The sequence below is a fragment of the Arachis stenosperma genome, chromosome 6 (assembly GCF_014773155.1).
Source record: "Arachis stenosperma cultivar V10309 chromosome 6, arast.V10309.gnm1.PFL2, whole genome shotgun sequence".
NCBI lineage: Eukaryota > Viridiplantae > Streptophyta > Magnoliopsida > Fabales > Fabaceae > Arachis > Arachis stenosperma.
Window position 1 is genome coordinate 74567370 of NC_080382.1, and position 13922 is coordinate 74581291.

Consider the following 13922-nt stretch of genomic DNA (forward strand, 5'->3'; position numbering starts at 1 on the left):
TTTTCGGTGGCTGGGAGGATTCTTACCAAGCCTTGCCATGGTGGCTCTCGGTCATGGTGCAGAAGATTCCTGGTTCAGTTGTCCAAATAGAAACACGACCACTATACAACGAGAATGAGGAGGCACAAGGTGTAAAAATACTTCATCATGTATTTTGGAGTTTCAATCCATGCATTAGGGCATTCAGGCATCGTAAGCCCATGGTTCAGGTTGACGGCACACACCTATACGGAAAATACAAAGGTACACTTCTAGTCGCTGTTGCACAAGATGGGAACATGAACATTATGCCTATCGCCTTTGCCTTGGTGGAAGGTAAGACAGCTGATGCGTGTCACTTCTTTCTCAGGAATCTATTGATGCCTTATGTGGATCAGCTGACACCGACAGCGAAGGGATGCCACTAAAATCTGACCAGCCACCCAAACCAGCGTTGGTCCAATACTGTATTTGCTGATCTCTGTGTCCGCCGCTGGAGAAGTCAAACCAATCTGTACCGGAGGGAATGGTAAGTATGGGATCATAATGCTGGCCGGACTGACCGTGGTCACTGTACTGAGAATGGTGGCTGCTCTAAGCGTGGTGGCTGTGCTGAGAGTGCTGAGAATGGTGGCTGCCCTGAGCGTGGTGGCTGTGCTGAGAGTGCTGAGAATGGTGGCTGCCCTGAGCGTGATGGCTACCATGACTGTAGGCCGGTGGCTGTGGTATATAATAAGAAATCGGCTCAAACACTGCATGCTGTGGGGCAGGTGGCTGTGGGGCAGGTGGCTGTGGATGATGAGGAGCATACCACGTCAATCTCAACAGATGTCCGTAGGAGCGTACGTACCAATCCCGATACTCCACCGTCGGTAAAAAATCCCAGATTGGAAGGGGGTGCCGATCCCGCAATCGACTGTGTCGCCTGTTGGCCCACTTCGCTATCCATGGCCCATGCAAAACTGTCCAGTCATGAAGCTGCACTCCACGTAGAACGATGCAATGCTGATCAAGTGGAATATCCCTTGCTGCCCGTGGAGGAGGTTGTGCATATCCAAACTGACGCATCACTCGGTCCGTAGGGTGCCACTCGACACACTCGAACGACAACAACGGAACAACGATGTCACACATCTCAAGATGGGGATACAACTCGTCTGGAACGATCAATCCGTGGTACGGCTGCCACTCAAACTGCCACAGTATTATTGGCATATTAGAACCCTAACAATAATGGTTGGAAAAACGGAACAGAAAAATTATAACTAGTTACCTCCTGCATGTAGTCTATATCATGCCTGAATGTCTCTACGGTCTTGGATAACCACGCTGTGGTCCGTTCTGAATGACTCCACCTGATACATTATTAATTGAAAAAATTTAAATAACTCACCATAAGTCAAACATGCATCATGAATATAACACACGACTAAAATAAGACTTATTACCTCCTAGCAACTGGTATCTCGGCCGGTGGAAGGGTTTGTCTCGGTACAGGAGCAAGGCACGGCATTTGCTCCCATGCCCAAACAAACAACAGATTCAGAGGGCCATTCATCTCCTTTGTATCATATCGTGATGCACGGCATAGTGCTCTGTAAAGATGCGCGGACATGCTGACCCCCAACTATAAGTATGGATCTATTCGAAATCGCGAAGTAATGGTAGATATTTCGCATGGGCATATGCGGTCGACTTGTCCGTGAATAGGGTTGACCCTAACAAACAGAAGATCTGACATCTGACGTATATATATAGCAGAGGGAGAGAGCTCGCTGACTCCCGGAGGAAGGGCGGCTGTCCCCTGCATGCAGGCAGCCTGCAGCACGCCCTCCACGTGGTGAGTAAGCAGCATTGGAATTCCGCGGGAATCTCTGCTGCGCTTCACGGGTCTCCAGGCACCATGCCCCCTGCGTGGTGAATCAGCACGCCCCTGACGTGTTGTTAGAGTGCCGCCATGTCGCCGCCTTCTGAGGCACCACGCTCCCGGCGTGTTGACCGTGGGCTCCATACTCTGGCAATATCCCTCCTTGACCAATATCCGGCCAATACACCATTCCTGTATCCATATGAAAAATAATTTCTGAGATTTTACTATATAATTATAAAAAATATTATCAATTATATATTAAAATTAATAATTAATTATTATATATTTATGTATAAATATATATATAATTTAATTTATTTTTAATATATATTTTATACTATTAATTAATTAGTATAATTTATTTATTTATGCCGACGAATTATAGTTCAAATGATATAGTTTTTTCATACTCAGTTAGAGGTTGCGGATTTGAGTCTCTATATTTTTGATAAAAAAATATTTAATTTATATATATATATATATATATATATATATATATATATATATATATACTTTTATATATATTTAATTTACTTTTAATATATATTTTGATAAATATTTTTTCTTAATTTTTCCCCTCGATCCGTAATTCCATATTAACATTATCAAAATATTCAATATTCAATAAACCATAGAAATATAGTACTAAATATTTCAACAAATGAAAAGGTATATCATATTTATATATTATAAAAAGGTGGGTAAATTGAAGGCAATTATTGATGATTTCATTTGTAATTGGTTAGGCTCAGGGTACCTTCTTTTTCCCCTACATTCATAAATTTTGATATTCCCACCCCACCTTACATTACATTGTTGTTGCCCATTTTATATAAGCCGCACAATCTTCTTGTTATAGCAACAACCTACAACAATTAGGGAGAGAAGGGTCCTAATAAGACCAGTGCCCATGGGAGTAAAAAAAACATCCTAAAACCCCTCGTTATATAAAGAGGGAGAGAGAGGAAGAGAGAAAGAAAGAAATTAAGAAGAGAGTGCAAAGCAGCACACACACAGAGACCCCCTAAATAAAGAAAAGAGAAAAACATTCTCTTCATCTCATCTCTTTCTATATACGTTTCTTATTCTCTTGTCTTTTCGTTTTCTTTTTTTATTACTCTTTGCTTCTGTCTCTGCTTTTTGTCAAATGCGGTGTTGTTCTGTTCTTCTCTTTTAATTTGGTTTGATCACAGAGAGAGAGAGAGAGAGAGAGAGAGAGAGAGAGAGAGAGAGAGAGAGAGAGAGAGAGAGAGAGAGAGAGAGAGAGAGAGAGAGAGAGAGAGAGAGAGAGAGAGAGAGAGAGAGAGAGAGAGAGAGAGAGAGAGAGAGAGAGAGAGAGAGAGAGAGAGAGAGATTTGACTTCTCTTACAATCAATTGTTTGGTCTCTACTTATCCTCGTGAAAAGAACCAACCAAAAAAAGTGTTTCTATATTGAGATCTCATCTAGCTAGCTACCTACACATATAGTACATAGTGTCACTGACATTATTCCAGCTCCGTCGATTCATCCATTGTTTTGCGTGACCCAGAAGAAAATTACACTAACAACACAGGCACCAAAAAGTGAAATACAAATAAATAAATAAATATTCCTGCTTCTTTAACAAAGATTGTTATTAGCTTGTTCTTATTATAAACCTCTCTTCCACTACTTTCTCTTGTGTGTGTGTGTTTTGTCTCTTGAAAATGGATGGGGTTTCGTTTGAAGGCGCAAAGGATGACATAACAATGCAGTTTGCAATGGTGTGGAGCCAGATCAAAGCGCCATTGATAGTTCCAATGCTGAGGATCGCGGTGTTTTTATGCTTGATCATGTCGGTGATGATGTTCATAGAGAGAGTGTATATGGGCATTGTGATTAGTCTCGTGAAATTGTTTGGAAGAAGGCCTGAGAAGCGTTACAAGTGGGAGCCAATGAAGGACGATGTTGAGTTAGGAAACTCTTCTTACCCCATGGTTCTTGTTCAGATTCCTATGTACAATGAAAGAGAGGTTAGTTAATTAATTCGTTTGAGTATTCATTATACTCTTGATAATCCGACAAAGATGGCTTCTTATTATATTGCTTGTAAAAATAAATTAGTCAAAATCAATCAAAATTTATTTTATTAAACATTTATTAACTGTTATAATAATTAATAAATATTAAATAAAATAAATTTTAGTATTTTTTTTTATTTTTTAATATTACCGTTGTTTCTACCATAAAATGCAGGTTTATCAGCTTTCAATTGGAGCTGCATGTGGACTCTCTTGGCCTTCTGATAGGATCATTGTACAAGTTCTTGATGACTCCACTGATCAAGCAATCAAGGTAATTAATTACCGTTCCGCTAGAAAACTCATTAATAATAAAGTCAACTCTAACTAATTAAATAAAAAATAGGCCTTTTATAAAATAAAAAAAATAATCATTCACTATCTTAATATTTCAAATTTTAAAATAAAAAAATAAACTTAATTGACTTATACTTTAATTGGTTTTCTAAACTTTTTTAATTAATTAATATCAGTAATGTCCTTTCCATTTATGGCAAGAAAAAACCGCCTCTCCACTGTCCAAAAAATTTATTTTAATTAGATTTTCAACCATTTAAATAATTAATTTAAATGAATTTATAACACATCTTCAGATCATTGTTTACAAAAATTATTTATACAAATTACATAAATAATTAGAGACTAATTAAAATTTTTTAAATTATAAAAAATACTTTATGTTTTAAACAAATAAATAAAAATCAAACAAATATTTACTCAATTAATTAGACAAAATTTAGTTCGCTAAACATTTTCACAACTCCACAAAGAAAAAAGACAAAACATATTTGATTAATTATTTAATTTTTGTTCTTTTGTTGATTATGTATTACAAAATTATTCTTGATATAACTAATTAATTTTGTACTATATGATAGTTATTATTAGTAGAAGAATGGATGGAGTAACATTGATTGACGTTATGATGTGTGAAAAATTGCAGGAATTGGTGCAGATAGAATGCCAAAGATGGGCAAGCAAGGGTGTGAACATAAAGTATGAAGTGAGGGACAACAGGAACGGATACAAAGCAGGGGCTCTCAAAGAAGGCATGAAACGAAGCTATGTTAAGCAATGCGATTACGTTGCCATTTTCGACGCTGATTTTCAGCCTGAACCTGATTTCTTGTGGCGAACCATCCCATTCTTAGTGCACAATCCTGAGCTTGCTCTCATTCAGGCTCGTTGGAAATTTGGTAATTAAAACTTTTCTCTAACTCCCTTAACATCCACGTTTAACGACAATCTCTTTTCTTAGTCCTAATTTAGATTATTTAAAAACTGTCGGTGACATGAGTCTTTTTGTGTGTGTTGAGTTTGGTTGGTGCTGGGTTGGGTCCCACTTTGTGGTTCAACGCCGTGCAAATGTCACACTCTAGCTAACTAGCAGCACCTTCATCTTTCAACTTTCGTTTCATGTTTGCCTTAGATTTAAGCCACGTAACCCCCTTTTTGTTGATGTCAAAGTTTGACGCTAAATTTAACTATTAATTCTAATATTATATGATTTATATAAACTCAATTTCTGTAAAAAAATTGATGCTTGAGTTTTAGTGTCTATTTATTATACTTTGTTACCAAAATTATATATGTATCTATCATTGTCGTTTATGATATGGTGTTCTTTTACTCCTTTGTGTCTATGGTCCACCCGCTTTTATAATCTACTCCAAACTTTATATAATAGAATCTTGCCGGGGCAGAATTTTTTTTTTAAAAATAAAGTTTATTATTTTTGGCATTATTTTTAATTATTAATTTAATTTTTTTAATTTAATAAATTAATAATATATTTTTAGTTTATATTTTTAAATATTATTAATTAATTATTAATTGTTAATTAAAAAAATTAATAATTTTTTAATATTTAAAAAACTTTTTAAAAATATAAAAAGTAATTTTACTAAATTTATTGAAAATAAAAATTTTATATTTTAATTTATTAAATATTTTTAAAACTTGTATTATTATCTTTTTAGAAAACATATTTATTCTTTAGACATTCTTTTAATTAAATCCTATATATTATATAATATAAGAAAAGTATAGGTAAACAATAAAAATATTAAACAACGTAAATAATAGATATATCGGATGTTTATTTTATTAGTGTACGGATGGTTATTTTAATATTAAAATTTAGATGATTAATTTAGAAGTGTAGTGTATTTTTATTTGATTGGTGGTTATTCATATTGTTCAACAAGGTCATTGTCCTCTAGTATTTCCCTATAATATATTATATGCACACAAAATTACTGTACAGATAAACGTCTAATTTAATATTGTTAAATCAAATTGTGATTTATTTATTTATTTTCTTTATTTTTAAATTTTAAAATTATCTAAGCGGCCACTAATTTTATACACAAATAGTATTTTCAAAATCATATTACCAAAAAAAATATTGTTTTATTCTATTTGGGGTATAATTTTTTAATTGACATGGTATCTTCAAATTCGATAAATTAAGAATCAATTTATTGTAAATCTAAACTCTATTTAATATTTAGAATTTAGGGTTTGTTGTTGGCCAATAAATTATTATATGCATAAGATAAAATTTAAATCTCCTAATAATTATTTAAGTAGACAAATGAGCTGATCACTCGACCAATAAGATGATTAGTTTTGGCGATTATTATTTGGTTTGTTTTATTCCTATGCTAAGTGGAAGCTGCTGATTGGTTACTCTCTTCATTATTTTTTGATGTCCAGTCTGTCATAAAAAGGCGTTAATGAACTGATAGATGATTATTAACCATGATATAATAATTATGGCTTTTTACATATTATTTCCCTTGATTATAATTCATTTATAGTAGGAATTGGATCTGGTTTAGTCAATGTGAGGCCGAAAAGTCGGGTAAAACCTGGACCATACTGCTTAATGCGGAAAAAGTATAACTAAATTCGCAAGTAAAGGCCTCAGAATCCAATTAATTGATCATTATTAATTACTTGGAAAAGTAGGTGTAGATTAGCAATAAATAATATAAGTACTCCTTAATTTCAACGTGGTCAAAATAGTTGTTGTTTCAACAAAGACTATGCTGGTAGTCATTTTAAGTATGATAATGAGTTTCAAGAGTTAGTAATTTAAGATGACTATATAGATTGTTTACTTATAGGTTTATTAGCTTTATAATTAGAACAAGAGTTAAGATTTTTAAAGGGAAAATTTTAAATTAAAGGGATGCAAGGTTTTTTAGAGAAGTTATAATTTTACATATCAAATTTATTTTTGTAACCTCTCATCCAATTTTAACTCCTACCCGCATATATACTAGAAAAAAGCATTTAAAATTTTTAATGTATTCAACATATTACAATTTTAATTAGTGTCCTTATGATAATGGTTAGGATAACAAGCTACATGTAAATTTTCATGAAACAATAATTATAACAACCTGATTGAAAGTTGAAATACAAGTTGCAAAACAACATGCATACAACTAACAAACTAAGAAAAGTAAAATATATATATACTACTATAGTACTATTTGTTAATAAAAAGCTGCTATCTTTTCCTAAGGAATCGTATTCCCAATATTGGGAACATATGATAATGCTTTAGAAACATGTGCTCTCTTGGGTGGCTCTCAAGATGTGATATGAAAGATTAAAAAGGGCCACACACCTCACTAATACAAATAAGTATTGTTTCCAACATGTGCACCAACCAGAAAATTTTCCTCATAGCTAACGCCCTTCCCCTGTTCTAGCTAAGAAAAATATGATATTTTGAGCTGGTCCTAAAATAATTGTCCTTAAAGAGAGCAACACACGAAATCTGCTTCTATCTACATGTGTATTTCAAAGGGTATTTCTGTCTAATGCATGTTCCAAAAACATATTTAAGCATGCACAATTTTTTTAAAATAACCTTTCCCTGGTACGTAACATTATAAATAAAACAAAATTTAGTTAACAAAGAGTCCAGCATCTCCAACTTTTGGATTATAATTTTTTATACTTACAGGAGATAAATTAATTTAAAAATTAAGATTTTTTATTAAAATCATAGACAAAGTGAAATCAGTCTCACTTTAGAGATATAGTATGAATCATCTTGATGAAAAATTAATTAAATTTTGTCAGTTGTATAACTATTTTGATAGAATAATAAAAAAAATATAAAGTTCAAGTTGAACCGAAACAAAAAATTAGAGCTACAAATTTTTCATTTAATTTTAAATTATTATTTATGGCATATAATTTCATAAATACTAATGTGACATTTATAAAACTCAAAATAAAATTAGGATTTAACTAAGATGTACTTTAAAGCACATATAAACTTATTATTAATAGAAAATTTTAAATTTTTTCATTTAATAAATACAAAACAAATACATTAAAAACTTAATTTTTTTTTGTATTTTCAATAAAAAAAAATTTTAATTTGTAATCCTAACATATATTTTTAAGGTGCAAAATAAATAAAACCATAAAATTAAAATGAAAATATGCATAGGCGTTGCTCTAACTACATTAACAATTACCAAAGTAATAGAAGATTTCAATTCTTCCAATATATTTAAAATATTGAAATTTAAAAAATAAATAAGTATAGATAGTTTTAAAACAAATATTAAATGTAACATATAGCAGAGCACAAACATAATTTTCATAATGATAATATTAGAAAAATAAAAAAAGTCAGAATTTACTTTATTTAATATTTATTAATTGTTATAATAATTAATAAATATTAAATAAAAGAAGTTTTTACTGTTTTTTTTGTTATCCAAATATTTCAGTTTTTATCAAGAGAAGAAAAGTGTTTGTGGCGTTATTATGGTTGTTGATGTAATCATTATTCTTATTGTGGATCTCCATCTTCCCTTTTACCTATCTTTAATTCACTCAATGACTCCTACTGCTGTGTTGCTCCGGCAGCAGCATGTGCAAGTTTTTAATGGTGGACCTCATTATTTTCCGGTCACTGTCTATATCTACTAACCGACAGCTGAATTTATTTCGAACTCTCTCGCTCCTTTCTGCCAAATCAATACCATGTCATTGTAAATTTCATGCCAGCTATGTTTTTGACATGCCACTAATATAACATAATATTAATTAATTTTTCTTGTTTTTAATTTTCAGTGAATTCCGATGAATGTTTGATGACCAGGATGCAAGAGATGTCACTGGATTACCATTTCACAGTGGAACAAGAAGTGGGCTCTTCCAGTTATGCCTTCTTTGGTTTCAACGGTATAATCATCTTAATATTAATAATAATTTAATTACATATTGCAAATATATATGTATTCTTCAACAACAATCATGCTACTATTGTATAAGGTTACATCTATAGTGTCAAAAAAAGTTTGATTATGCTGCTATAAATAAATTTGATAATCATTTTGTGAAAAGTTTAATTATTTTAATAGTTAATTATTTGTTGAAAATATACGTTATACACAAATATGTTGTAACTAATTTAGCTACTCTTTTAATTTTATTTGTGATATGATGGATGATTATAGGGACTGCTGGAGTATGGAGAATTGCGGCGCTAAATGAGGCTGGTGGGTGGAAAGATAGGACCACAGTGGAGGATATGGACCTTGCTGTCCGAGCTAGTCTCAAGGGATGGAAATTCTGTTACCTCTCCGATTTGAAGGTAATAAATAACGAACAATGTTATATGACTAACACAATTTATTATTTTTAGTCAATATTTAGTTAGTATTCAAAATTTTAAATTTTAAATACTAAATTCTAAGGTGGTGTATATATATACCATCATAATAATCTCAGTTGGAAAGTTGTGAGTATATTTATATAACATTGATGTATGGTTTTGTTGACATGGATCTATTTTTTTCTGAGTAAAGGTTAAAAATGAGTTGCCAAGTACTTTGAAGGCCTACCGTTACCAACAGCACCGTTGGTCTTGTGGGCCCGCCAATCTTTTCAGGAAGATGGTTTTGGAAATTATCAGAAACAAGGTAAGCTTTAGACCTCATACTCAAATTTATATTTGTCGGTATATATTCAGCATTTGGATACTTACATTTCAAATTCCATGTATGTTTTGTCCAATGCAGAAAGTGTCAACTTGGAAGAAGGTACATGTGATTTACAGCTTCTTCTTCGTTAGGAAAGTTATAGCACACATCAACACGTTTGTGTTCTACTGCATCGTGTTACCTGCGACCGTTGTGGTTCCTGAGGTTGTGGTTCCAAAATGGGGTGCTGTCTATATCCCTTCTGTCATCACCCTTCTAAATGCAGTTGGAACTCCAAGGTCTTTCTTGATTCCTCTATTGGTTTTCTTCTGTTTCAATTCTTCTCTACAGTTGAATCTCATGGAAAAAAAGTAACTTGTGTTACAAGTAAACAAACACTTTTGTTGACCGACTTTATTATCTGTTTCCTATGCTTTTGTTTCAGGTCGCTCCATTTACTTGTGTTCTGGATTCTCTTTGAGAATGTCATGTCTCTTCATAGAACAAAGGCAACAATTATTGGTTTACTCGAGGCTAGCCGAGTCAACGAATGGGTTGTCACTGAAAAGCTTGGAGATGCTCTCAAGAGTAAAGCCGGAGGTAAAGTAGCATCGAAGAAGCCTCGATTCAAGATTGGAGACAGGTACAAAAGGGTTTTTCATGATTTAGTTGTTCGCTTCTTCAATTTTAAAATATTTGTCATTTTGATTAAATATTACATTGAAAAATCAATGTATCTGATATCTTTGTCTTCATCAGGTTTCACTTGTTGGAACTTGGTGTGGGATTTTACCTCTTCTTCTGTGGCTGTTACGATGTTATGTTCGGGAAGAACCACTACTTCATCTTCCTTTTCATCCAAGCAATTGCGTTCTTCATCATGGCATTTGGATATGTTGGCACCTTTGTTCCCACCTCGTAAAACTATTTGGCTATGTTCTTCATTCAGTGAAATTTTTCAGTTTGTGCCTTCACTTGTCAAATGCGTTGTAGTATACAGGGTCTGGCAAATTACACAGCATATTAGTATAAAAAGAAAAGGGGTGATAATTTTTTTTAAGGTTTTGCATAAACAGAGTCTGTGACTCTTTAAAAGAGTAGATTTCCTTGTGAATAGCAAAAGGCATATAACGGAAGTTAATGGAGGTTCTTCACCTGGGAAACAAGTATACACAAAAGACGAACACAGCGTCGACAGCATCTATGGTGGATTGTTGATAAGATTTTGTAGCTTTTTTTTTTCTTTTTCCTTTTTATTTGTAAACACTTTTAATTTAATTTCTTTACATTGTATTTGTTTGATGAAATAAGCAGCTCCAAGAAATGGGTTAAAATACACAAAAGGTTCTATATACTGCATCTCTTTACTCTGTGTAGCCTCTATGTTAATTAGTTAAATCTTACTGAAATAACGAAATTCCTTTGGCATTCCCTATCTAACAAAAACAGCTAATCAGTTTATGTTAAGATTAACAAAAGGGAATAATCTGATGGGAAACTCAGTGGTTCTGGACAGGATTACAATATACAAGCATTTACTTTAGGACAATGATACATCTGTAAATCTAAGAAATCTTTTCTTAGAATAATCATGTGTGCAGTTAATTGTGATGGACCCAATTGTGATAGCCTAGTGACTAACTGTCATTTCACTAAATGTGTGAAACTCCAATTGGTTTTGTTCTCAATTCAGTCGACTGAGGTGTAATGTCAGCTAGTCATTATACTGCCAAAATGACAATTAATTGTATATATAAGTATTCCTTTAACTAAATTGATGACTAATCTAATTTGTAATTATAAAACTAAAAAAGAAAACTCTTAGAAGTCAATATTACATGATTAATATTATAGTCAATATTTAACATAAGAAAAAAATATCCAACATTTTTAAAAATAAGAATATTTGAAATTCATCAAAAAAATATTTGAAATTCAAATACAACCATTCAAAATTTTCAAAAAAATATATTTATCAAACGAAAGCAAGTGCGCTCCAAAAAAAAAAAAAGGAGTGCAACACTTCTTAAAAATTAACCGACAATCATCAAAAGTTACTAGGTAAATCAGGTTTTGAGTTTTTAGATAGTCCATTTGTAAATAAAAATAAATAGACTACTTAATGCCAATTTAAAAAACTGAGATCATTTAATTAGAAAAATGTTGAGACCCAAAATCAGCCTTCTCAAGTTTGTACATTTTGCCCAACTAGAAAAAAAAAAGAAGCTTGCACAATGGACGACGATCACTCGAATGGAGCACAGAGAATCAGAAGGCGGCAAAACTCAAAGTGCACCATGAGCTTCTGGTGTTAGATTAGAAACCAGGTTGGGATAGGTGTTCTCTTAGGGCTGTCAGAAGTTGTAAGAACCGGCGTTTTTATGAATAAAATCATTTAAATACCAAAATTAAATTCCGAAAATTTAGGATGAAAATTTGGGGATTTAAATATGATTTTCGGATTCAGTAGGTCCTTCCGAGTCAGAAAATGTGTTTTCTGTGAAAAATCGTGAAAAATCGCGAACCGAAAGTCGAACTGGTTGAACCGGTTCAAGTCTGCTCGGTGCTGCGTGAGAAGTAGTGAAAACAGCCGAAAACCTTAGAAAAATATTAGAGATGAAAAACCGGGCGTTAGTGTTAAAAGTTTGGCCCGAAGCTAGGACAAACAGGCAAAAAACGCTAACGGGTTGAATCGGGCCCAAGTCCAACATATATAAGGTTTCATTAATGAACCCTTCACCCATAAACACACACACACAGCTGCAAAGGGTAGAGGAGAAAAGAGAAGAACACTATTTACCTCTCCATTCAATCCGCGATATCTTGAGCTACGGTGCTCTGATTCGCGTGCCGTCAGCGGCTACACGAAGCTCTCGCCGAGCCCGTCCTTTCTATCTAAGATTTGTGGTAAGTCTCTCAAGTTTTTCTGCCCAGTTTTCGTGCCCTTGTGCATTTCGAGTTTTAGGGTTGGTTTTAAGAGAAATCTTGTGTCTTGGGTGTTTTAGGTACACTCTAGCACTTGATTGTTGGTGGTTTTGGCTTCCAAAACTGTTGGGTAAGGTAAGAGCTCTTGAAACCCTTGTGAGATTATGTTTATGTTGAGTCCTAGTTAGATTAGTGATGTTTGGTGTGTATATAGCTTGTTTATTGTGAGTTTGGAGCTTGTTGGTGATTGTTGGAAGCTTAGATTGTGGTTGGAAAGCTCATTTGGTGCTCAATTTTGAGTTTTGGACATTTTGGGAATTGGCCAAGGTATGGTTTCAATTTTTTTTATGTAGTATATAATATTCATGGATACTTAGGCTAGTGACCCATAGGATAGGTTTGGATTTGAATGGTTGTTAAGTTGTTGAATGATGTTATATGATGATTTTTGATGATTTGATGAATGTTGAGTTTAATTGTAATGAGGGTTGTGGATATGATGAGGATGAAGGATTGAGAGGTTGGGGGAGTGAGTTGTGTTGATAGATGTGATATTGATGTGGATTGGTTGGTAATGTAGTTGGAAATTGTTAATAAGGTTTGATATATGTAATATATTGAAGTGATGTTGTGAATGAGGAAAGATGAAGGGAAAATGTGGTAAGTTTAGTGTGATATGTTATAGAGGGTTGATTTTGATGAAAAGTGGAGTTTGGATTGGGTTGTTTTGGTTTTGGTTGTGTTTTGCAAAGAAATTGTGGAAATTGTGATTTTGGGCAAAAGTTAGTTTTTAGTGAACTTTGTCTGATCATAAGTTTTGCCTCGGTTTTCAAAATTGATTGAAAATGGTCTAAAATGAAAGCTTATTGAAAACCCTTTAATTTGATATAAAGTTTCCCAAATTTGAAATTTTGCAGAGGTAGTTATGATCATTCAAAGTTGGTGTTGAAAACTTGAAATTCTGCAAAGTTACAGAATTCTGAGTTTTCTGGTATGTGCGGACGCATAGCCTTGTGCGCACGCACACTCTGCAAAAATTGTGACCTGTGCACATGCACAGACCTGTGCATCCACACACGCAGAGGCAGGCAATCTGCTTGCAACACTGGCACAGCTTGTGCGTGCGCACACCAATGAGAAATTGTAA

The 13922-nt window shown here is 33.3% G+C and overlaps 1 protein-coding gene across 1 annotated transcript; it reads left to right on the top strand.

Annotated features, from left to right (window-relative positions):
* Window positions 1–3166: 3166 nt before the first annotated feature.
* Window positions 3167–11196, top strand: LOC130933088 (glucomannan 4-beta-mannosyltransferase 9-like). Its single transcript, XM_057862601.1, has 9 exons — window positions 3167–3842; window positions 4066–4164; window positions 4834–5086; window positions 9000–9110; window positions 9386–9522; window positions 9737–9850; window positions 9950–10149; window positions 10296–10493; window positions 10610–11196. Exons 1-9 carry the CDS (start codon window positions 3537–3539, stop codon window positions 10770–10772), a joined length of 1581 nt encoding a protein of 526 aa, XP_057718584.1. The 5' UTR covers window positions 3167–3536; the 3' UTR covers window positions 10773–11196.
* Window positions 11197–13922: the final 2726 nt, after the last annotated feature.

Bases quoted from the DNA above. Each gene is read 5' to 3' on its own strand.
- LOC130933088 (XM_057862601.1), top strand. From the start codon at position 3,537: ATGGATGGGGTTTCGTTTGAAGGCGCAAAGGATGACATAACAATGCAG. The intron at 3,843-4,065 runs GTTAGTTAATTA...CATAAAATGCAG, and splicing joins CTATGTACAATGAAAGAGAG to GTTTATCAGCTTTCAATTGG. The intron at 10,150-10,295 runs GTCTTTCTTGAT...CTTTTGTTTCAG, and splicing joins AATGCAGTTGGAACTCCAAG to GTCGCTCCATTTACTTGTGT.